Here is a 23,512-nt window from a genome sequence, read left to right on the forward strand (position 1 = left end):
TATCTCTTAGCTCTTTGCTTCACAATCAAAGAATCAAATTACCACCCATTACATGTCAAGTGTAACCAGCACAGGATGTTCCAGCTACAAATCTATGAAACTGACTTGGATGTAGGTCAAAAGAGTGTTTTAGAATCTCCCTTGCTAAATAAGTTAAATGATTACATTAGTATTTCTCTTAGGATGTTATTTTAAACTCATTTGAAACTATTTGCAGATAGAAATAGAGCTATCTTGAATGCTGATCTCAATACGAAATATATAGAATTTACAGACTACACAAAATTGTTGATATAACATTCAACAATCAGGGTGCTATGAATTTTACATTAAAATTTAATTATGTAGTAAAAAATAGAGTTGTTATAGCTAGAAAAAAATATTTTCGGAGGCAGCAAATACCCTTGGTGGAAACGGACAGTCCTACATAGAAAGAAAATTCATGAAGTATGCAAAGTAGACACCAGGATACTTGGCATATATAATTTAATCAGAGATCACACAATATGACATAAAAACAGCAATTGACTAGAATATAATCTGCAACACATGAAAACAGTTTAGAAAATGGATTAAGGTCATACTCTCTGACAGTAGGCTTCTTGGAAATACAGATACAGAATCAGACAGATTTATGTTTCATCTGGTGCTACCTTTCCTTGTCATCAGATTAATGAACCAATAGCTTGGTATGGATTCAAGCAGTAGATGTATTGTTGATTAATTAACTAAGTCTTGTCTAGTGAGACTGTTAACCTCATAGAGCCACAAATAACTAACTATTGATCGATATTTTGGTATTTTTAGATGCAAAAGCACATTCTTCCTAATAATTGGAAATACAGCTTAAGACTATTTTGTGGGACAGACCTATGATTGTCTGAAATGGTAACTTGTTAGGTATAATTCTCCTAATCAGTGACAAATGTGCATTTACACATCAGAGACTAGAATTTTATAGATTAATCCTAGTGGAATTTTCAGGGAAATCTTGTCCAACTATATTTATGAAAGCAAGAATATATTCGGTTATTTTTTTTTTCAATTGGGTCTATTGGCTGACTTAAGCCTAAGACTTTCTCCTTTTTCAGTCATGTAGTTACAAAAACTGTACATTACAAACATTGTAGAAACAAGCTGAAAAGAATGTGCCACATATCCTGGGTAATCATCTATATGCAGTTAAATTTACAGATACAAAAGAAAATATAGCCTACTCCCTTATAGTGCACAGTTATTTTTTAGATACAATGTATCGCTAGTAAATGGTCATGGTCACCAAATCTAGTTGTCTCCAGCAGAGAGAATGAGAGCAAGATCCGTTCGGTACAGCTTCCCCCCATCCGATAAAGCCATTATGCTTTTCTTGTATGTTGGAATATTATTAATATCCAGATCCTGTATAGAATATAGATGGCATTGTTATCCAGCTAAATATGGAAGTTAACCACTGTCAAGTGATAAAATGTAGGATGAAAACTGCTTGTTACATCAATCCATTCAGAGCTAGATTAAATTCTTCCCCAAATGTGAATAATCGCAAAGTTGTTTTAAAATCTATTTATCAGTTATACTGTTGTGGACCAGTACCAAATCAGGTTAAGAATTGAATTCTACTTCTGCTGCTCTATAAATCTTTAAAGTAGATTTCCAAAAAAGGATGTGTGGTACTTCTGGATGGATCCTTATAGTCTGCTTAAGAAGTAAGTGGCATGGTCACTAGATTACCTGTTTATTCTTCTCACACAGATCCTTCAGTAAAGCATCCAATTCATTTTCATCTATGTATCCATTGCCATCCTGAGGGAGCAGAAATAAATAAACCAGTATACAACCAACTGGACAATAATGGGGAATGTAATAAAATAGCTGATTCTTCAGAAAGTCTCCCTACTGCATACTTGGCAGATATTCCAACATCTTAATGTCAGACCCTCAAAATTCTTAATTGCTCCAAAGGCCCAAAATACATGTGAATTGCCTCTCATGCAGCACCTTACATTTATAAAACACTTTGAACTTTTTGAAGTACTTTCATATATAATGTTTCACTTTATGTTAACAGTATCACCTCCTGTTGAAGTCATTAGTTGGCCATAAATATGTCCCCCAGGACCCTGAGGCCTGGGGAAGCCATGTGCTAGCCTGCGTCACACCAGGTAGTGGCAGTGTTGTGCCAGAGCCCACAGACGACAGATTTGGTCCAGGAGGAGAGAAATTAGAAGAAAATAAAGGATGGTAACTATTGACAGATGTTACCATCTATTACATGGGGGAGGATTCTGATGGATATTTTCAACTAACTTAATCCTCATCCAGCCCTGTAAAGTGGGTATGATCTCCAGATTACAAATGAGGAAATTGAGGTTTAGAGGAGTTTGGTATCTTTTTCAAAGCCTGAAAATAGATAAATTGTAGCAAGGGACTTGAATCAAGATTCATCTAATTGGGACATACTGTACTACATTTCCTATGACAAGAATAAATTGGCTGAGTAATTTTAATAGCTCATGTTTCTTTTAATATGGACCTTGAGTTTGAGGGTTTCCCCCCGGCCGCAAGTGAGGATCTTCCAAATTCTTCTAAACAATCAAATTATAGATAAGAAAGAACTTTTACCTGATCATATAACTCAAAAGCCTTATTGAACTCTTTCCCACACATTTTGACTCCCTGGATGATAAAGAGAGCAAAGGTTAAAATGCTACTATTATATTTAATTGCATTTCCCTTGGCAAATCTCCCACAGCCTAACTTTTCAAGGAAAATATTGTTTATGGTAGGGAAAAGAGAAATACCTGAAATTTAAGAAGAAAATTCTCCTGTACAGGTAGTAACCTTTTGAGAGAGAAATATTAATAGATTAGATTTTTTTTGGACGAGGATCAACTTATTATAATACCTGTATACTTCCTAAACTCACCTGGCCATCTCAGTTAATTCCAGCTTCCCATCATTATTTGAATCAAATAATTTCAGCTGAAAGACAGAATGTTATTATTGTAACCACTGAAGAATGATTTATTGCAGGAAGAAGAAAATTCAAAGTAAAGCACTTTGAGTTATCAATTACTCATATAGACAGTAAAATTCTAGAAACTAGCTTTTATTAAACTTGGAGTGCAAATTTTCAGTTCTTTAAGTTGGGTCAATTGCCAAGGTTTGTCAGGACAATATAGAATAGTCAAACAGGGTAGTAGTGATCTTAGATTCTAGAATACCGTAATTTATATTTCTTCCAAATATGTATATTTGTCAAGATGTGGGAGAGATGGTGTCTGGCAGTATATAGCATACTCTAGAATTCTCCAACCAATGATACGAAAATAAATATTTGTCTCCCTCTTTTAGAGCGTAAAAGTACAAAGAGAAGCAATAGGCAGATAGTATGAATAAATTCTTAGAGAACGGAATTTTTGACTAATTTTCAGTTTTATTTTCCCTTGGATACTAGATACCTCCTCATCGCACTTACATTCACATCCTATACCAAGACCCATCCAGATATAAGTAACCTCATACCCTTATCCAGGAAGCATGCATATTTTTAGAAAGTAGCAACTATTGCTTATACTATAATACATGGAGGGCCTATAGATGAGCTGTATTAAAATGAAGTTTGATGCTACACAACATTATTTTTGTTTTTTCAAAAAGGAATATGATCAGGGTCATAATGGTTATAGGTTTAGTGAAGTCTCTTTAGGGAGAAAAAGAACAGTCTATGGTTTGAAATGTAAGAATTCTTTGTAGGAGGGAGATTTTTTCAGGGTCTGATACTGACACGTTTTATAAACTGTTGACCGTAAGTTCTGATATCATCAAACTGTCTACCCAGACACTGGACACTTGATCATGCAATTTAGTGTCCATAGGGGAATATTTCCCTATGTATATATTTAAATCTTAATTAGTTCCCGATTAATTTGCATCTCGGATTTGAACTGGTTTAGGACATTGAATCAGATATGCCAGGCCAGTCCAACAGGGGGAAAACTCCCATCTGAGTAGTTTTTAAAAGACTGCTTCAAATTTCTACCTCAAAAGGAGTCTTTGCTTTAAATAGACATCCCATAAGGCTGGCACAAAACAAAATTGAGGAATGTAGGTTATTGTCCATTTCCCATAAGTGGATCAAAGAGGATGCTTCCTTGCAATGAAAAATTTTTAATTGTTTTGAAATTAAAGATTAGTCCCACTTTATAATATTCTATAGTGAATAAGACAATAGTAAAGTTCTAGTGGTTTCTTTTTTCCCCCCCTGCATAAAAGTAGGCTGACAGGTTGAAAGTAAACCTCATAACAGGTTTATAATCAAACCTTGTATAAAATGACTTTCCAGGGTAACTAAAAAGTCTAACTCCTTTATAAATCTAATAGAACATAATTTTTATAATATACACTTGTTTTGTGGGTTATTTATGTAAATTTGTAAGGTAAGAATTCACTGTACCTTTACAGTACTTAAAGCATATATAAATATATGTACTGATTTGGACAATTTAAAATTTTGCCTGAATTTCAAAAAATTAAAATGTTGCCAAAATATTGGCCCATAGCTGAATCAGTTTGGCAAAGACTTTTCCTATAGTCTAATGCTATGAGTCAAAATGAGGAAACTACTACTTGAAATTAATGAAATTCATGGGCACTGGATTATTCTATCTGGAACTTCATAAATTTTTTCATCCCTAAAACATTGAAGGTCTATGTGTAAAGCAGTTTCCTTGGCTCTATTATCAATATTCTTTTCTTTTAAGATTTTATTTATTTATTTGACAGAGACTGCAAGAGAGGGAACAAAAGCAGGGGGAGTGGGAGAGGGAGAAGCAGGCTTCCCGCTGAGCAGGGAGCCCGATGCAGGGCTTGATCCCAGGACCCTGGGATCATGACGTGAGCCGAAGGCAGTCACTTAACCAACTGAGCCACCCAGGCGCCCCTCTATTATCAATATTCTATAAGAGATCTTGGTTACGCTATTTATCATAGCATCAGTGTCAGGGTACATTTGGAACTCCTCACCCAAGCACCAAGACAGTATTCTAAAATACCCATTTTTTTTTTTTAGTCACTCAATGAATAAAGTAGCAGTAAGTTTTGTTTCAACTCTAACAAAATTTATGATTTTGTGAGTCATGATAAAAACGGATTCAGAACCTCCAAAATGTTTTTAGTTATCTAATTTATATATCTACAATGTAACTTCCATGTGTATAAATTATATAATTTAGTGATACACTGGCTTTGTAAGAAAAATGAATGATCTTTTGATAGATATAAATTATCTACCTCCACAAGAAAGGAAATGCTCATGTGTTGAACCTCAAATCCAATGACGACAGCACTCAGCCTTACAAGGTGTAAACATCCTTAAGTATTTCACTTTTCAAGTGAAATGATACCTGTATACAGGTATACCCACATGGTTTATTTCATCCTCCATAGCCTTGAGAATTAACAAGAACAGTAATATTTCATAGGATTTTGGCTACTATCTAAGATCAGTCTTACCATTAGGTCTGTATACTCAGCTAGCTTTGTATCATCAACAGTCTTGTTGGCTTTTTCCAGCAGGTCCTTTAGAAAGTTCTGTTAAGACAAAGAATACTCAGATAAATGTCACAAGTAACTTACAGTCTGTTTCCATTTCAGCCTGCCTTGAAATGGAACGTCCCAAGAATGCAAAGAAAGCCTCTTTTTGAGGCTAGAACTGGGTAAGGAGAGGACCTTAGAAGGGAGATTATTCCACTTGGTTCACTTGGTATTCCAGCCATGATGCTGCCTTTGACTGGTACGATATCTGCCTTTTACTGAGACCTGATCTGTTGTGGTCTATGTTATACTGCTTTTATGACTTCAATTAAATGTGTATCTGGATTGCACACTGTGTAGGAATGTGAGTACAAGCTTGTCTACCAGCCAGCCCAATGGGTGCATTTGTACATAATGATGTCTTCATAAAATCTCATATGGCTTTTTCCTAAGAAACACAAGGGCCCTCTCTCTGCCTTTGTAACATGAGGGAAAATTATTAGTAAGCCAGATGGAGAGCTACCTCTAATTTCAAGTGCATTTTCTGCCTCACAAACTGTATTTTCACATCAGCTTATAGACAGTAGGAAGCTTGTTTCTCTGAAGGGCCAGTCACGTAGCTTTTGGGCTGAATGCAGTCCCCAAACACCTTGGTTAGAATGCTTCAGCTGGCTGTTCAGACTAAGACAGTTGGTCACAGATGATGATCTCTAATCCTTGAAGAGTATGAGAATCATATTAAAATAGAGATTATTGTGGGAAGGATGAAGAAAAGATAATTATTAATTTGACAGTTGGAGTTTAGGAGGGAGTTAATTTTAAACAGAAATAAATCAAAAGCTTTACAAAATCCACATAAATGACAGTGTTAGCACTTAGGCATATAATATTCAATTTTGTCTAGTGCTGTTCATTTGCGACTCCTTTATTTTTTTCAAAAAATGAATTAATGCAGTTATGGAAAACTAAGTAGATACTGTGTTTGGATATATTGAGGGATTGGGTTTCTTTGGTTCTACAGTGGTTTATCTTCTTCCCAAATGTACCTGTTCTGCTGGGCTGATTTAAACTTTATTCTTTTTGAGGAAGGAGACCTTTTTCTTGGTTTGATTAAATGTATTTTCATTTCAAGCATTCCATTTCAAATCCAAAGTGAAGCATGGAAAATTCAAAGTTATCTATTGGGGGTGAATTTTATTTTTGAGCCTTATGAGTCTTTTGTCAGAGATTAATTGGGTTAAAAAGCCTCACCAGAGACTAAAATGGTGGTCACAAAAATAGCCTGGGAGAAACCTCGGGACGCTGAGATTCAAAGTCGTGTCTAAGAGCAAGTGATGTTTTACTCTATTATGGATCTTAAAATTAGCTTTCTTGAAAGATCCATTAAAAAAGAATACCAACTTCTCTTCAAAATTCCCCAGAGAGGAGGACTTCTATTTAGAATCTCTTTCTGAGAATAAAATGTAGAACAAAGAAGGTCAGTATTAGAAATGAGCTAAGGTTTTCATGATGAACTTGAAATGATTTTTAAAAGATTGTTTTTTTTGTCCTATGGAATAAAAACACAATAGCTTAACTGTCACCTTGTGAGCTCCAGGTTGTGCTGCAGGTTTGTATAAAATATATTGTTTTCACATTAGAAATATTTATATTTCCAAGAGGCTGCTGTTGATTGTGTTTTAGCAATTTTACAGTGGTGCAAATGTCCCAGTTCCATCTCTAAAATTGTATGTGACTATATGACTCAAGCCGTGTTAAACCATGATGAGGAAACTGGGTTTGATATTCCTATTTCTACAGTTGACAGGAGAGGTAGCTCTTGATGACTGAAGTTTGGAAGCATGTGGTGTTGTGGCGGAAAAAAATATTATTAGCATTATCCGATAGTCTAGATTCTTTCATAAGCAGCTAGGTAACATTGAAAAATTATCTAATCTCTCTGAATTTCAGTTTCTCTGTATAACGGGAATAATACCTCTTTGCAGGTTTTCTGAGAGGATTAAATCTTAAATAATTTCAAGCACCTAATATTATACCTGCCACGTAAGTATTAATTTGCCTCCCTTTTAGTTACTCTTTATCCTGAAGGTGGACAGAAGAGGGTCTCTGGACCGAGAAATCTTAGGGTCGATTTAAGGAAACGAGAGAAAGAAGAACGTTGCCATACTTCTGAAAGACTAGTAAATTATTGAGTTCATGAATAATACAATGTATTGTACCTGGTGTATTTCACAACATCTTTCAGATACAGAATTTTACTTGAGTTTCACAATAAATCTGAGAGGAAGGTGTTATTGTCCCCATTTAAAAGATGAAAAAAACCAGACAGAATAACTTGATTTTTAAATCTCTTTGCCTTCTCCTTTGTGTCCTTTCCTCCCCCACCAGCTCCTCTGTACATCTGGGAGAGATGAACTCACAAATTCATTTTCAAAGTTACAATCTTTCAGAAGTTAGATTATATTAGGACTTTGTTGTTCTTGTTGAGAGGCAGGAGGTTTTATGGAATGGGTAGGAGACTTGGAGGCAGAGGAGTTTGGGTTTAAATATTGCAGCCCAGCGTCTTCTTTCTGTGTGGCCTCCGTATATCACTAAACTCCTCTTAATTTTTTTCCTCATAAGGGTAGTACTAATCTCAGAACTCTCACAAAGATTAGATAAAATAATGTGCATAACATATAGTAGGTGTCCAACCATTGTTTCTTTGCTCTTCTCTTGAGAGAGAAATCTATTTATATTTAATTTATGAAGTAAAATGGCAAATTTCAATGAAAAGGAGCATCTTATTTGGCTCAGGATATTGTTATATCTGTCTATCTAGCATAACCATTTGTTTATACCACAGAAAATGCTAATTTTTTTGCATTGCTGAGTAGAATTTGAAAAAGTACTTGAAGTCCCTTTTTTTAATCGGGTACTTCATTAACAATGTGGAAGAGTGGGTGAAAATGTGCCATTGCTCAACAGAAGTTTCTTTTGTGGGAGGTTTTTTAAAAAACGTTGGAGTTCGTAATTCTATTTAAAGGGAAAAAAGTTAGCACAGGTTTTTGTTTGCTTACCTTAAGCTCCTCAGTTTCTATGAAGCCACTGTGATCAGTATCATATTTTCTCCATGTCTGTAAGTAATTTTGGATAAGGAAAACCAAACACATTAAAAAAAAAAGCCAACAATTTTCCTACACTAAGCAGCTTTCTGAAGACCTCCCTCCTGGACAGAGGTCTGTTTTACCTTCATGAATTCCTCACAGGACTTGAGCTGCTGGCCTCGGAAGAGCAGCAGGAAGTTCTCTTCTGTGGGTAATACGTGAGCCAACTGAAAAAGATTTAAAAAGTTGTAAGGGAAGCAAGCCTCTGTCATTACTTCCTGCTAAATTTTTCTTGAATATACTTATTAGAGGCAGTTTTATTGCCTAGAAAACTAGGAGAGGAAAAATGTTTGGGTTGACTTTCCCTTTCTGATACTTTGTTCCCTCAGAGAGCCATTGTCTTTTCCAATGCTTGGGTGGCCGTGCGTGATGGGGCTGTCTGGTCAGTGAGGTGGCTGCAGCAGTTGTGCTCAAAAAGCTCAGATAGCACTGGTTTGACCACTCCTCCTCTGCTGGACATCCACGCAGATTCATCCCAGTGGCTTGAACCCTTCCTCTCTTCTGTGCCACAGAGCAGTGTTGCTCTCCTCAGGGTGCACAGAATGCGGTATATGTGGGGACATATATGTCCCATAGGAGGAAAGAAATTATGAGAAATGCGAATGTAGGGTAAAGGAAGGAAGGGAAAAAAATGCATTCCCAGATCTGAGGGGAAAGCCTAAGAGAAGCAGGGAAGATAAACTGAAGACAGGGGTGCCTGGGTGGCTCAGGGGGTTAAGCGTCTGCCTTCAGCTCAGGTCATGATCCCAGGGTCCTGGGATTGTGCCCTGCATCGGGCTCCCTGCTCAGTGGGGAGTCTGTTTCTCCCTCTCGTTCTGCCCCCCCAAATAAATAAATAAAATCTTAAAAAAAAAAAGATAAAGTGAAGACAGTTATAAGGCAGTGAAAAGAGAGGTGGAAAAGACAATTCAGGATGAAGAGTGGAAATTGAACAGTAATAGGAAAAAACAGTTCTCAAACTGTTGGTTTTAGCTAAGAGGATGTCCACTGTCAGAATCCAGGGCTTGGGTTTATGATCTCTATTTCATGACCCTATGACCTGCCTCCTTAGTTCTCATTTTGTAACTTTAGTACCCCCCCTCCTTTATTTATTTTTTTGGCACAAAGGGCTCCAGATCCCATTTTAAGATGACTGTAATCTATCTGTTACATGCAGGGAGGGAGGGAGGGAGCTGGATTGATGGCCCCACTGCAGGCATGGGTTCTATTCCTGGCTCAGCGGCTAATTAGCTATGGTCCCCAGCAACTCCCTCAGCCACTTCTGGAACTTAGTACCCTCATCACTAAAATAAGGAGTTGAAGTAGAAACCAAAGTCTCTTAAATGTACTAGGTTCAAAAGGACTTTGAGAATTTGTTAGAATCACTCTGTCTTCACCATTAAAGAATGAACCTATGCATACTATGTTTCATCTAATTTCCTTGAGGTTCACGCATGGACCCTTGTCCCTGGATTTTAGACCAAGCACCTGTGGTATGGATCAACCTTAAGTTCAGTATTAGTTCCAAAATTTCTACCAAATTATAGGAAAGTTTACCTCCCCCTGTCCCTTTAAAAAAAAAAATTTCACCCATTTAGGTATATTAAAAATTTCTAACATAAAATGGATCATTTCAATTTATATGCAAGTAATCTCTGGTTTTTTATGCCCTTATAATATGTCCTTTAACTTGTTTTTAGGTCTTTAAAATAATACCTCAAATTAGATCCATTCAGCTTATAGACATTACATATGGAGGTGAAACTAAGGAACAGGGGCGTATATCTTACTAGAATGTTAACATGACTCTGTCAGAAGACATTTTCTTATTTTGGAATAAAGGTCCCTAGTATAGTTGTGCAATAACATAAGCATTCATATAGGAAATAAGAAATAGCTAATGCCAATTCTTTTAGTTATTGGTATGTAACTTGTCAGATACCACTTTGTAAGCTGTTGTTGAACCATCCATTTTGGGAGGGCAGGGACCATGCTTTGTTTGCATCTTCTGAATGCCCAGGGTGGTGCTCAACACGTTATATGTCTGACATAAATGCTGGGGATTGGTTGATAATTTTACTTCATTAAAAATACCTACCTAACATGATTTATAGTATTTGTTTTTACTATCTTCATTCCAATTTTCTATATTGCTTGAATTTTAATAACTGTATTTTCACCAAAAATAATTTTTCTTAAAAAATTATACTTATCAAAATCCTCCAAATACATGAATAAAGAAAAAAAATAAAAGAACGAACTAGTAAGCAATTACTAAATGTAAAATAAGGGAAAATTCAAACATCTTTGTTTCAAAAATTAAAGTTCATGTAACTTGCATAAAGTTTAGAGTTCTCTAAAATGCCAAATATAGAGGCAGTAAAATTGTTCTGCATATATAGTATAAATGTGTATTTCTTTTCCCATGCCATTTTGGTCCTCCTCAGTTTCATTATTTAAAAAGATACAGATTCTATCTACATGCACATTTTCAATCTATTAATTTGAACTGTTAATGTTAAACTGAATATAGAGCCATCCTATTTTAGACATGAGAATGCATCTCAAACATTTAAAAGATTATAATAAGACAAGCCAGCCGCTAAAAGAGAAGCAATGAATATGTGTGGATAGGATGTAACTATAGTGAACATAAATCATCTTTTTAAAGGTTTGTTTCACAATGTAATGGTTCTGCTATTGATGCTTTCATCAATATATTGGGAATCAATCTTTAAATTTCAGAGCTGGGTGCAGTAACTCTCCAGATCTAGTGTTTTAGAGCATATCTACAAAGTAGGAGAGGTCTTTTATTGAAGGTGTCAAGTAAGGCTGCTTTATTCTCACATTTGCTAAGTCCCTGCTGTCCATGGAAGTATTCAATACTGCCTGATCCAAGGTTATTGGTAATTTCTTAATCCTTGGGCTGCTTGCCTGCTCTTTTATGAACTCCCAAAACTTCGTTATGGGTTGGAAAAGAAGGAAGAATATCAAGGCAATAAGTAGAAGGCAGATAGTTGTGACCAGAATTCCTCGGAGCTTCAGTTGTAAGAACTGGTGCCTGTCACTGAGAGTGGGGATGTAAAAGTTTGCCTGTCTCCCCTAGATATATGAAGACTACACACATCTTGAGGATAGGGTCTATGTCTTATTACTGTTTCTTTGCCCAGAACCTGCAAAAATGTCAGTGAATACCTTACTGAACTTATGAATGAAGGCAATTGACTATTGTCTAGGGTCAGCATAGGCTGTAAATAAAGTTCCTTTGGAGATAATTATTACTGACTTATTACTGAATTGTGGATAGGTTTGGGGTGGATATTGTGATAATCTACCCAGAGCTCCCTTTAGGTGCTGGGAGTGTTATTTTGGGAGAGCCTTTGGGAGATTATCTAGGCTGAAGAGAGCTGCCTTCCCAAAGACCCTGTGTCCTATGACTGATCCACATGAAGAGAAAAAGGCACAGCCCTCTCATTCAATTTGGGACTTCTGTGAAGGGCCGTTGCAGCTTTCGAGCCCACTGTAGGGTTAGCTGAAGCCTCTGTTGAGACTGTATTATGGCCCACTCTCTCCCTCTGCCCAGTCCTGTTCTTTTCATTTCCCCTCAACAGGTATGGTCCCAAGAACACTTCCTAATAAATTTCCTTATTGATAATTTTCTACTTAGATCTGCTTCCCAGGGAACTGAGCATGTCACAGGGTTTTTACATTTTTGTTCTATTCCTAGGCATAATGTAGAACCCTCGTCTTATGTTTTGGAGTAGGTTGAAATTCTTTGCTATATCTCATAGAGGTATGATTCAGAACCTACTAGGCACTGTGCTGGATACTGGGGATTCATAGTCACTGTGGGTAAGAACCTTATAGGGAGGCAGATAATTTCAAACATTATTCCCACAATTTCAAAAAAGGAGATGTAGTGATAAATCTAAGTATTAGGTGCTAAGAGAGCACACACAAAGGGAAATTTTACTAAAAACATAAATGAGCTAAATAAGTCAAAGCACACATGAGGCATAATTCTTAAATCCTGAAGACATTCATGGTACATGCTAACCTCTTTCAACACATATTAACAAAGAATTCAGTTCTTTCATTTGGGAACCAGAGAAGTATTTTTCCTAGGCAATTAAATGATTCCAGGAAATTTGGAAGGCAAACAATCTTATATAAATTTAAGGCTAGTTGAGTTTAATATTTGAATATGAAAAGTTATATAAGAAGTGATTAAAAGTCTTGGCCTTCAGAAGAATGGTGTAGATTTTCAGTTTTTTTAAAAATAATGATAGCAAATACATTTATTGAGCTTTTTAGTATGCCAGCGTTGACGTATTTGTTTGACATGCTTTATCACATTTGATGTTGGTACTTATATACCATCCTTGTTTACAAAGAAACAGGCAGAGAGAATAAATGAACTGCTATCATTTAGTTTGAACCAGATTTGAAATCTGACCGTCTGACTTTCTTGACTTTTGAGGCCTTTGTCTTTAACCATCACCCTCCATTAAAATCCAATCAAAAACATTTTCCTAATCATTTAAAAATATTTATCCAGAGGGAAGTTTTTAATCTGACTTTTACTGTGGATCATTTCCCCAAATTCTGAGGTGGTAAAGTAGTCTGCCATGAAAAATTACATTCACTATAGCTAAACTCACGTGCTCAAATCCTACTGTGGAAGAAAAGAGGGAAAGGAGTGTCTGCTTCCCTGGGAGAGATGTTACAGTTTTAGTATTTAAATAGCTTTTAGATCTTTTTTTTTTTCCAGTGGATTCACTGACCTGGACAAACAGATACAAAAAAATTGAAGAGGATGGTAGTTTCCCCACACGTTGCCCAAGGGATCAGGTGAAAGGCTTAGAGAGTTGATATCCAACTAAGGGAAATATCTATATTTACCAGAAATTTCTTCTTTGGTACATATATTACTGTTGAATCATTGAGTCTTCCTTTCTAATTATTTTAATCAGCCTTCCCTGCAATAGAGCTATTAGTCTGAATAAATTTAGAACATTTTTTGACTGTCATGGTATTTGTTAAAGTATCTCAGAATTTCAGTGCTCCTGTTTTGAGTTCATATTAACAATCTCTTTATAAATGAACTATATTTGTGTGAATTTTAAAATCTAAAGACATGAAATTTTAAAAGTTCAGAAGAACGACATCTATATACTCCCCTTCATTTTACATATTTCTAGATAGCAAAAGCATGTTGTTGGGAAGGTCAGTCCACTTCAGGATAGAACTTTGAAAATCACTATATTTTCTGATCTTTTGAACAACATATTTCAATTAAAGTCAAATCACTTTAGCTTATTTCCAATAGGAAAGCGGACTACCACATGAATATCATTTGGTTTACCTTGATTAGATTTTTTAAAAAATTTTATTTATTTATTTGACAGAGAGAGACACAGGGAGAGAGGGAACACAAGCAGGGGGAGTAGGAGAGGGAGAAGCAGGCTTCCTGCAGAGCAGGGAGCCTGATGTGGGGCTCAATCCCAGGACCCTGGGACCATGACCTGAGCTGAAGGCAGCTTAACGACTGAGCCACCCAAGTGCCCCTACCTTGATTAGATTTTGAGGAGCCCATCATTATACCTATTAAATATATAGGAACAACTAACTTCTTTTCCCTCTGAACACTAAAGCTACATTATCTTGATGTGAGTCGGTAGATTATTATAAATTTTGGAAAACATGGGGTTTCCCATTCCATCATGGCTGGCTGGAGAGTGCGTATTTGTGTCCCATATTATATATAGGATTTCTTAGCAAGTGATAAATGTCAAGTTGGAAAAAGAAAAGATGAACTTCATTTTATACAACTTCCTGGTGACACTGGAGGACATGTTATAAATTTGGGCATTCCCACTCTTCCTTTCCTCGTTTTCAACATGTAATCTGTAACTTTGAATTTCTTCTTTCCAATGATTTTCAGAACCTCTTTACTCTCTTCACTCCTACTTACCCACCCTAGACCAAATCAACATGCCTATGAACTCCTGCAGTGATCATTCTTTCTGTTTATCCATTCTAATTCTCTTCTCTCCAACTAATCACCACTCCACCCCTCCCCTTGCATGTGGCTGATAAATCAGATTAATGAAAAGAATTCTGGAATCATGGTTAGATCTAGGCTTATATACACATGTTGTCACTCCCTGACACTGGGACCTTGGACACATCATTTAACCTTTCTGGGTTTCAGTTTCTTCATCCTAAAATGAGGAATTTTGGCTAGTTTTTCCCGGAGTCCCATCCAGCAAAAAATTCTGTGTCCTGGAATAGTTAAGTGAGACACATAAGAATGTATTAGAAAGTTTCTCTCCCTTTAGACTATTTCTTCTTCAGCTGATCTGAAAGTTTTGCCCACATCATGTTTCAAATGCTTTGACTGGATAATTTCGCTATATTTTGTACATCCTTTTTTTATTTTTAAAGATTTTATTTATTTATTTGACAGAGATAGAGATAGCAAGAGCAGGAACACAAGCAGGGGTAGTGAGAGAGGGAGAAGCAGGCTTCCCGCAGAGCAGGGAGCCTGATGCGGGGCTTGATCCCAGGGCCGAAGGCAGACACTTAACAACTGAGCCACCCAGGTGCCCCTATACTTTGTGCATCCTGTTCAACTAGGCTAAGCTGCCCTAAGTAATCAACCAACTGAAGCTTGAAACTATTTTCTCTGAATGCAGAAAATGCTCAGATTATTTATTATTTAAAGAAGGTAGAGTGGTTTAGAGGAACATGGCTGGGTTCTGGATGTTTCACCATTTATTTCTTATTTTTTCTTTAACTTTAGTCAAACTCTATTGAAGCCTTAGGTTCCCCAGCTATAGAAATAGGTCCTTATATTATATTTAGGCTTGCTTTATTTTGTCATGAGGATCAAATGAGAGAATGTATTTTAGAAATTGTATATTGTCATACTAATATAAATTTTCTTATTGTGATTACTATAAAAGTTCCTCAATTCTTCATTTTAGCCTTCGTTAACGTCTTTATCCTCTTCTGTTACCTACCTTTTCTCACACACAAAACTTTTCTATAATAGTTCATTATCTCAAACTTCTAGAGGAACTTCTTTCCTCAAACCTCCAGGACAATGCATCTGCTAGTGACCCCCAGCCTCTCATTCAAATATGCCTTCAAATTAGAATTCATAAGTGATTATATTATATAATGTATAGTAAAACCTGGATTCAGAACATGCATTGAGTCCTTTTAAAAGTGTGACATGCATGTGAATTGGATCATGCTTTTTATACTATTGTTTAATCTATCACTGAAGAAATCAAGTAAAATAAATAGCTGAGACCATTGGAGTCCTTTAAGGTGAAATATGTTAAATATAAGATGATGGTCCTTCCTCTACTGGAATTATAAAGTATGCCAAACTTTGAAATAACCACATCTATAATTTCACTGATTTTTGATTTTCCAACTCATTTTGAATAGATTTACCTCATCTCATTTACGGTGATTTAAGTTATTTTCTTATCCTTAATGATTTCATATCTTGATTAGTTGCCCTCTATGTCAGTCTGTATGTCCCAGTACTGTTAATTTATCTATTTATATTGTAATGAGTTATACATAGGCAAAGGGGAAAGTGTATACTCCAGGGAAATGTTTTAATTACAAAGGTAATAATAGTATGTCCTTTCTTAACTCCTTTTGTAGTAGCTGCTTAAAAATAAGTATTTCACAATGACGTGACAGATAAGATCAATTAATTGAAAGCCAGGTTAATTCTCTGAATCGAAGGTAAGTCATTACTACATGTTGTTGACAGACAGAATACATCACAACCTAATACACTAAAAGTATTATAATATAATTATACTTTTGATTTGGCATATTTTTAAATATAACTTTATTAATTTTTATGGACAAAGCTGTCCACTCAATTTCTCTAATAGGTTGCAGAGATAAAGTAGCTGGGACACCTGAGTTTCAAAAAGTACAGTAAAGTAAAGAAAGTAAAGAAAGAAAGCTCTTGCACAAATCTGAGAATGCCAAAGAACTGATGCATAATCAAAGTCTGGCCTCCTTGATTCATAAACAAAAGTTGTCCTCCATAGGAATAGTCCTCGTCAGAAGATAAGATTTGACACCCACAGTTTTATCTTTTAGAGACTCAAAAGAAGTCTTTTCCTATAACACATCATAAAATATTCATTAATTATAGTTAAGTTCTTTGGTTCTTTGTTTTTACTATGGTCAACTGCCAGTCTAAAATAGAATTTCAGGAACCAGGATGCAGCTTTTTGCCATCGTCATAGGGATTACAAATATATAGAAAATTCTACACTGTTAATAAGAAATACCAATGAACCATGTACTTGGTTGGTGTTTTATCCAAGTGAGGCAAGGTAATGTAATGGCATAGGTACCCATCCAGAAATGTTGGACCTGGGCTTCTAACTGTACCTATGCCAGCAAACAGGTGCATGACCAAAGGCAAATCATTTCACCTCTCCACATTTTGGTTTCATAATGTATTAAATTTAGGCTCTGGATGAGGCAAACTCTAAGGTCTCTTTCATTTCTGGGCATTTTGATTTTAAGTTTTGAAGAGAAGATAACATTTTTACTTAGGCAAAATAAGCCTCTCCAAATTGGTTTTGCCATATCCTGTTTGAGTTGGATTCAAGTACAAAATGAAGCTCATTGATTAATAGTATGTCAGAAAAATGTGTAAGTTCCTTACCTCTACAATTCCTATTTTTCCATCATCTCTCTGCCCATACTGATCCACAAAGGTTTTCATCTCTGGTGATAACTCCTAAAATTATATAAAAGAAGGTAAGAAGTTTATTTTAAAAACTATCAATTATGCTTCTTATGGTGTTAATAACTTCTGCAAAGAAAAACTGGAATTGAAACCATTTAGAATTATGCACACGGATGAACGATTCTCATGAAAATTGAAGATATAACTGATACACAGTATTTACTGGTTTCAAATGAAAGGATTCTGATTATCATTTCTGAATCAATTACATATTTATCTTCTATTAGTTTTGAGAATATGCTATCCTTTAAAAAGGTAGTCAGAATTATTGAGTTCATAACTTAGTGAATTCAAATAAAATGTACTTTAAACATTTCTTGCTTCAGGAAAGATTCTTTTGTATTGCTACAACTAATTGCCCTATAGCATTTTCCTTATTTTAACATGTTTTATCCATGGGAAGTAATAATAGGTGTTTTCAGTTTGGACAAGCAAAAAATGTGAATGTTGAAGAGTGCCTCACATTGTCACTCTTCAGTGTTTCCAGTGTCTTTGTGTTTCCAACACAGAAGTGGCATTTACTGATTAAATAAATTGAATAATTAAATTAAAAAAATAAGATAAAAGACCAATTTGTACTTTCATTAGAGATAGACAATTTTGATAACCCTAGTGTAAGCTATTGGTTATACGTTTAGGATATTTGCCTCCCCGAATAATTTAGGGAGTGGTTTTTCCAGTGTTTCCATTTTTTTCTGAGATATTTTCTCTCCCATATTTTAGTACAAGAAGATATGTTTAAGGGGGACAAAATGAATGCTTTCATCTCATTTGAATTATTTTGTCCAATCTATTCTATTGCTTACATAATCTCTTCACATATTGACAGAGGGCCATGAACTGTAAACTAGTGATTTGAATATAGAACTAGTATTCAGGAAGTTGAATTTATACCCTTGGGTCTCCAACATAGCCCATTTTAGATAGCCCTGTTGCATTAACTGAAGCCAATTTAAAATAGGTCAGCCTTTACTAATGTCCTATTCTATGTCCTTGGGAAAGTGTATTAAGGTCTCAGTTTTTTTTTCATAACTAACAAGATGGTATTATTTTTCCCATGAGTTTGCTTTAGGGATAGGTAGGTTAATATAGTTTAAGAGTTATATTGAGGCTGAATATCATTACTACTAATTGTTGCAGAATCCTTTTTGAACCAAAGTAAATATCTTTAGTAGAACTGAGGTAACAAATGGTAATCAAGCAATTTAATTATAATGTAGTCTTTAAAACAAAACTCTTGTATGGATTAATTGTAATATGCATTTGTTAAATTTTATTACAGCAATAACTGTAAGAAAAGGAAAGAATTCACCCCTTGACATTAGTGGGATCCTCAGTTTTGTTTTTTGCACATACCTTAAAGTAAACAAAAAAGAATTTGATTTTAAACCTTAAAATCGTATAGTACCACTAGGTTAACTAGCAGAATTGACATTTAGTCTGTGAGTTTCTTGAGTGGTAATTATGTCAAAATCTACATTTTAAAACAGTACAAAATACAAAGACAATGATAATAAAATAAAGCTTTATAAAAATGCACATTTAAAGACAATACCATGTTTAGTATAAAAGAGTAATTTTGAAAATATTTGGGTTGTTATATTTCATTACTGTTATATTCATTTGGGGTGCCTGGCTGTCTCAGTTGGTTAAACATCTGCCCTCAGCTTGGGTCATGATCCCAGGTCCTGGAATTGAGCCCCATAGCTGGCTCCCTGCTGAACAGGGAGCCTGCTTCTCCCTCTCCCTCTGCCACTCCCCCTGCTTGTGTGCTCTCTCTCTCTCAAATAAAATCTTTTAAAAAAAATGTTATATTCACTTATAATTATATTAGTGAAATTTTTTAAATGCCAAACAGTGCTTCCATTAATACAATGAAATTTGTTATCCTGTGGCCAGAAATGAAAAGAAACCTGGTTTTTAAGGTTAGTCTTTATGTTCTAAAAAAGAAGAAAAGAAATTTGTAAAAGGTTTACTACTACAGACATATTTGTCCAGTACATGAACCTCTCAAACCAGATCTCAATTTAGATTTTAACTATCCAAAGCCTATACACATAACCCAGAAAAATATTCAACAATCAATGTGTTAAGCAATTTGATATAATCTTGTACTTGTGCTAAAGTCTGCTATTTTTGGATTAATATCTAATAATTAGAATTTCCAGTAGTCTAAAATTGGAGCCTGGGCAGTAAAAAAAACTTTAAAATCTTAGAACTCTAACTGAAGTTATTTGTTTACAAAAAAGTACAAATATTAAAATGGGAAGAGAAAAAGAAAAATCTGAAAAAATGTCATTTCTAAACATTTGAATTTCTAAATTGAAAATAAATCACAATATTAGAATTATTTCTAGAAAAATTAAAATATAATCATTTAGCTACTGGAAGTGTCTTACAATGTTTTAATTTGAAATTTTATGGCAAGTAAGATTTTTCCAAACAGATATTTTAAATATATATTTTTAAATGAAATAAGGAAGTGTTTTTACTTTATTAGTCAAAGATATATAGAGCTATAATAATACATGAATTTATTTATGGTAATATATAAGGAGGAGAGGGTGTACAGAAAGTACATAAAACATTTTCTATTTTATTTGATCCCAATCTACAATACCTTCACGTTTATATAATATTAAATCTGGGTAAAACAATCCCCAGAGTGTTATCTGGTTTTAAATCCATTTGGTCCATGAAAGCAACCGATAGTTCTGTAATGCATTATAATGCATTTTAGAGTCCTCTGGTAGTCTTTTGAATATGTTATACAGGGATGTGTATCACACAATTTTCAATTTAGATAGAACAAAAAGGTAACTATTAGTAACACATATTTATAAAATATCTATCTATATATCAGTCCTTGTGGTGATCTGCTAAAGGATCACACACATCTATGTTTTCCTCTAAAGACATAAAAGTTATATATAATCTGTAAAGTAAAATTTCTAGCCAGTAGTTAAAAGGCCAAAGATCATTAACCTCTAACTAGACCAAATCCAACACAGTGTTCTGAAATGCAGTCTTACATAAACCCCAACACACTAGTAAAATTCTTATCCTATTTTCCTCTGTACAATCATCCCATCTATGTTCTAAAGCTCGGTATATTTTATTTTTATGCTGAAAACATCTTAGGTAAATTTATGCCCACAGGAAGTTATTCATAATTGGTAAGAATTGTCATTTATTTAATTACTTAATGGCTTAAATCACAAATACAGCTTGTTTTCAAGACCCTATTAATTGTTTAAAGAAGCTTTGCTTTTTTAAAATACATGAAATTCTTAAAATTGTTTTACTTTTTACATCTCTGACTTTTGGGTTTCTCCCTCTCAACAGAAATGAACAGCTTTCTTGTTAAGTTCTTGCTCATTATTATGTTGCAAGTTGTCCAACTTTCCCCCAGTGAGAAAGGTCAAGACAGAACATTTTCTTATCTGTCCAACCACATCTACCTCACAATAATAAGTAGCAATAAAACAGGAGATCCGTAATCTGCAGATCTGTTTCCTGATCACCAAGGGGCAGAAATGTATTTCTACCCCCCCCCACTTCTCACGCAGTTAAAGAGAAGTTAAAAATTACTTAGTAGAACTCTATCGAAGAGGAGGTGATCTGCTAAACGATCTCATGCACCCACACTTTTAAGCATTATTAAAGCGAGTACAAGTATAGAATCTATATTTTAAAAACTCTGATTTCATAGTGTAAGGTTTTTCCCTTTAGGGGATCTCTTTCTTTCCCCCTTTCATCTTCCCCTTATACAATTTGGAAAGGTGCTTTTTCTCTCTCCTTTCTCAGTCAATAAATCTACATTCCCTCAGTCTACAGTGCCTGGAAACCACTTGATCTCGCTGGCTCATTATGAAAAACTCCAGAATATTTATGTTTTAAGGTTGAAGGTCTTTTTCCTTGGTTGCAAACTTAAACCTACCAATCCAGCTTTCTTCCGTGCTTGCTGGAGTTCCTGAATCAAGTTCTGCAGCTCCTTTCCTTCCAGGTAGCCACTCCCTGCAAAGACAAAGAGGCACCCAGGTATCATACATCTCATTCTGAGTTTCTGCCCCTTTCGATTTCCATGACAGCTATAGTTCTGGCCACCCGCGAAGCCCTCTCTTGCCTCTACATTGATTAACCCTGAAAGGATGCGGATGCGGAAGCCCGGCGGCGCTGCTCTCTCGGTGTGTCAAAGTTTGGACCCACTAAGGGCAAAGGAGGATGGTACAGATGTTAAATATAGCCATAGAAACTTCAGGGTGCATTGTCCCCCAATCTCTGCTTGTTCTCTCACTCCCCTCCTCTCCCGCCTTCCTACTATTAACATTCTTGGAGAGAAAAAAAAAAAAAGTTGAAGGTTTTGGGATGACATAGAAAAACATATATAAACTTTAAAGTTGATGGTTTTTGGCAGCCAGCCGGAGAGACAAGATTAGAGAGGTGGGGGAAGAAGTAAAGAAACGAAGGATAATAGGATCAGGAGGCTCAGGGGAGGGGAAAGGGTGGAAAAGGGCAGGGACAAAGGGGTCTTCAAACAGTTAAAAAGAGAGAAGATAATCACCGTCTGCGTCGAAATGAAGCCAGATCTCGAAAAACTGTGAGGCTGTGATCAGGGAGGATTGCAGGTGGGATTCTGCCATTGTACAGCCGAGTGTGTGTCTGCGTGTATGAGTATGCGTGTGTGTCAGTGCGAGTGTGGGGTGAGCAAGAACCTCAGGGTGTGTGTGTGAAAGAGATCTGGGCTGCGGAGGAAGACGGGGGCGGATGCTGCCGGGAGCTGTCCTCGGTGCTGCTCGGCTCAGGCGGTCCTCCGGAGTTCTCTCTCCACACCCCGCACCCAGTTCTCAGTATTTATTCTGACGGCCGAGCCGGGCCACGCCTCCTCCTGCCTCCCATTCCTCATTCCCGCCTCTAGCTCGCATCAACATTTTTCCCCTCCCAGTTTCCTCCTCTCCTCGCAGGAAAGCTAGCTGGAGCAGGAGTTTTAAAGTGTAGGAAGCAGCAGGTGGTGGGAGATCCTTAGCTCAGAGACTGAAGGCTGAAAACAGACACCCTTTCTCCCACATTCTCCTAATCATAAAGTATCCTCATTCCTGAATATTATAGTGAAATAACATAAAGAGGTGTTGATTTTCAGATGCAAGAGGAAAGCTGATAAAGAATACAACCATATAAATAATGTGTGTGTGTGTGTGTTGTATGTGTGTGTGAGGGAGAGAAGGAGAGAGACGGAAGGAGGGAGGGAGACTTCTCCGAGACATTTTAGTATTTGTTTAACCAAAGGCAGGAGAAAGCTTGGCAAGTATTAGGTTACTTTGATTAATGTGTACAATTAATTTATTGGTATCAACCACTCTATTTTGTACTGGAGAGTCATCCTAGGAATGTTTCTTAAGATGGTTTATATGCACAAGACCTGCCAACATGATGAAGTAGGATTATGTGTTTTTTTTTTTCCAGCTTGAAGTAGACTTATAACTAGAAAGTGATAAAATTAAATTATAAAATCTTAAAATGGTAGGGAAGGGAGTGATCTTAGAGATACTATGGTTTACTTCCTATGAGTTTAGAAAGAGTAAGCCAAAGCAAAGAGAAACCAAGAATCTGGTCCAAGTTTATACCTAGGTGATTTAGTGACCCAGCCAACACCCCATTTGGAGGCCTTAACCGTATATCTCTTCTTTCTATGACAAGCAATCTTTGTTGAGGAATTTTTCAGGAACTGGAAGTGACCATTAGAGTTGGAAAAACCTACCTCACTGATTGCATGTTACATTTTAAATATGTAATAAATTTAGATAATTTATTATTTACATAAATACTTCTAAAGTGTTTGGTTTTGAATCTTTTGAGACCCTAAGGTCCTCTAAAGGCATATCTTAAGTATCTGATTTACAACGGTACAAAAGCAAAATGAACAGCAGAAAATCCAAATATAGCCAATATAGACTTAAAGTGAATTCACCAAGTTTTATTTTTTTAACCTTGTGTAATTAAGTATGAGAACCCTCAGATTTATGTTTCTCAGACTACAACTCTACCCAGTAGTGGA

At 35.7% G+C, this 23,512-nt stretch overlaps 1 protein-coding gene across 1 annotated transcript; it reads right to left on the reverse strand.

Moving 5' to 3' along the window:
* Nucleotides 1-472: 472 nt before the first annotated feature.
* On the reverse strand, nucleotides 473-22,283 carry CALB1 (calbindin 1). The gene is made up of 11 exons (XM_027614491.2): nucleotides 22,022-22,283; nucleotides 21,398-21,474; nucleotides 17,374-17,448; nucleotides 8,762-8,845; nucleotides 8,592-8,648; nucleotides 5,512-5,589; nucleotides 2,924-2,979; nucleotides 2,799-2,838; nucleotides 2,620-2,673; nucleotides 1,729-1,800; nucleotides 473-1,398 (listed from the first exon to the last, which is right to left on the reverse strand). Exons 1-11 carry the CDS (start codon nucleotides 22,098-22,100, stop codon nucleotides 1,285-1,287), a joined length of 786 nt encoding a protein of 261 aa, XP_027470292.1. The 5' UTR covers nucleotides 22,101-22,283; the 3' UTR covers nucleotides 473-1,284.
* Nucleotides 22,284-23,512: the final 1,229 nt, after the last annotated feature.

The sequence above is a fragment of the Zalophus californianus genome, chromosome 4, assembly GCF_009762305.2.
Source record: "Zalophus californianus isolate mZalCal1 chromosome 4, mZalCal1.pri.v2, whole genome shotgun sequence".
Lineage (NCBI taxonomy): Eukaryota > Metazoa > Chordata > Mammalia > Carnivora > Otariidae > Zalophus > Zalophus californianus.

What these genes read in the sequence shown, in the direction of transcription:
- CALB1 (XM_027614491.2), bottom strand. Translation starts at nt 22,100, where the DNA reads ATGGCAGAATCCCACCTGCAATCCTCCCTGATCACAGCCTCACAGTTT. An exon ending in GAAAAATAGGAATTGTAGAG is followed by an intron (nt 8,846 to 17,373) that starts GTAAGGAACTTA and finishes AATCTTTTTCAG; the next exon opens with TTGGCTCACGTATTACCCAC. An exon ending in CTGAGTATACAGACCTAATG is followed by an intron (nt 2,980 to 5,511) that starts GTAAGACTGATC and finishes TCTGTCTTTCAG; the next exon opens with CTGAAATTATTTGATTCAAA.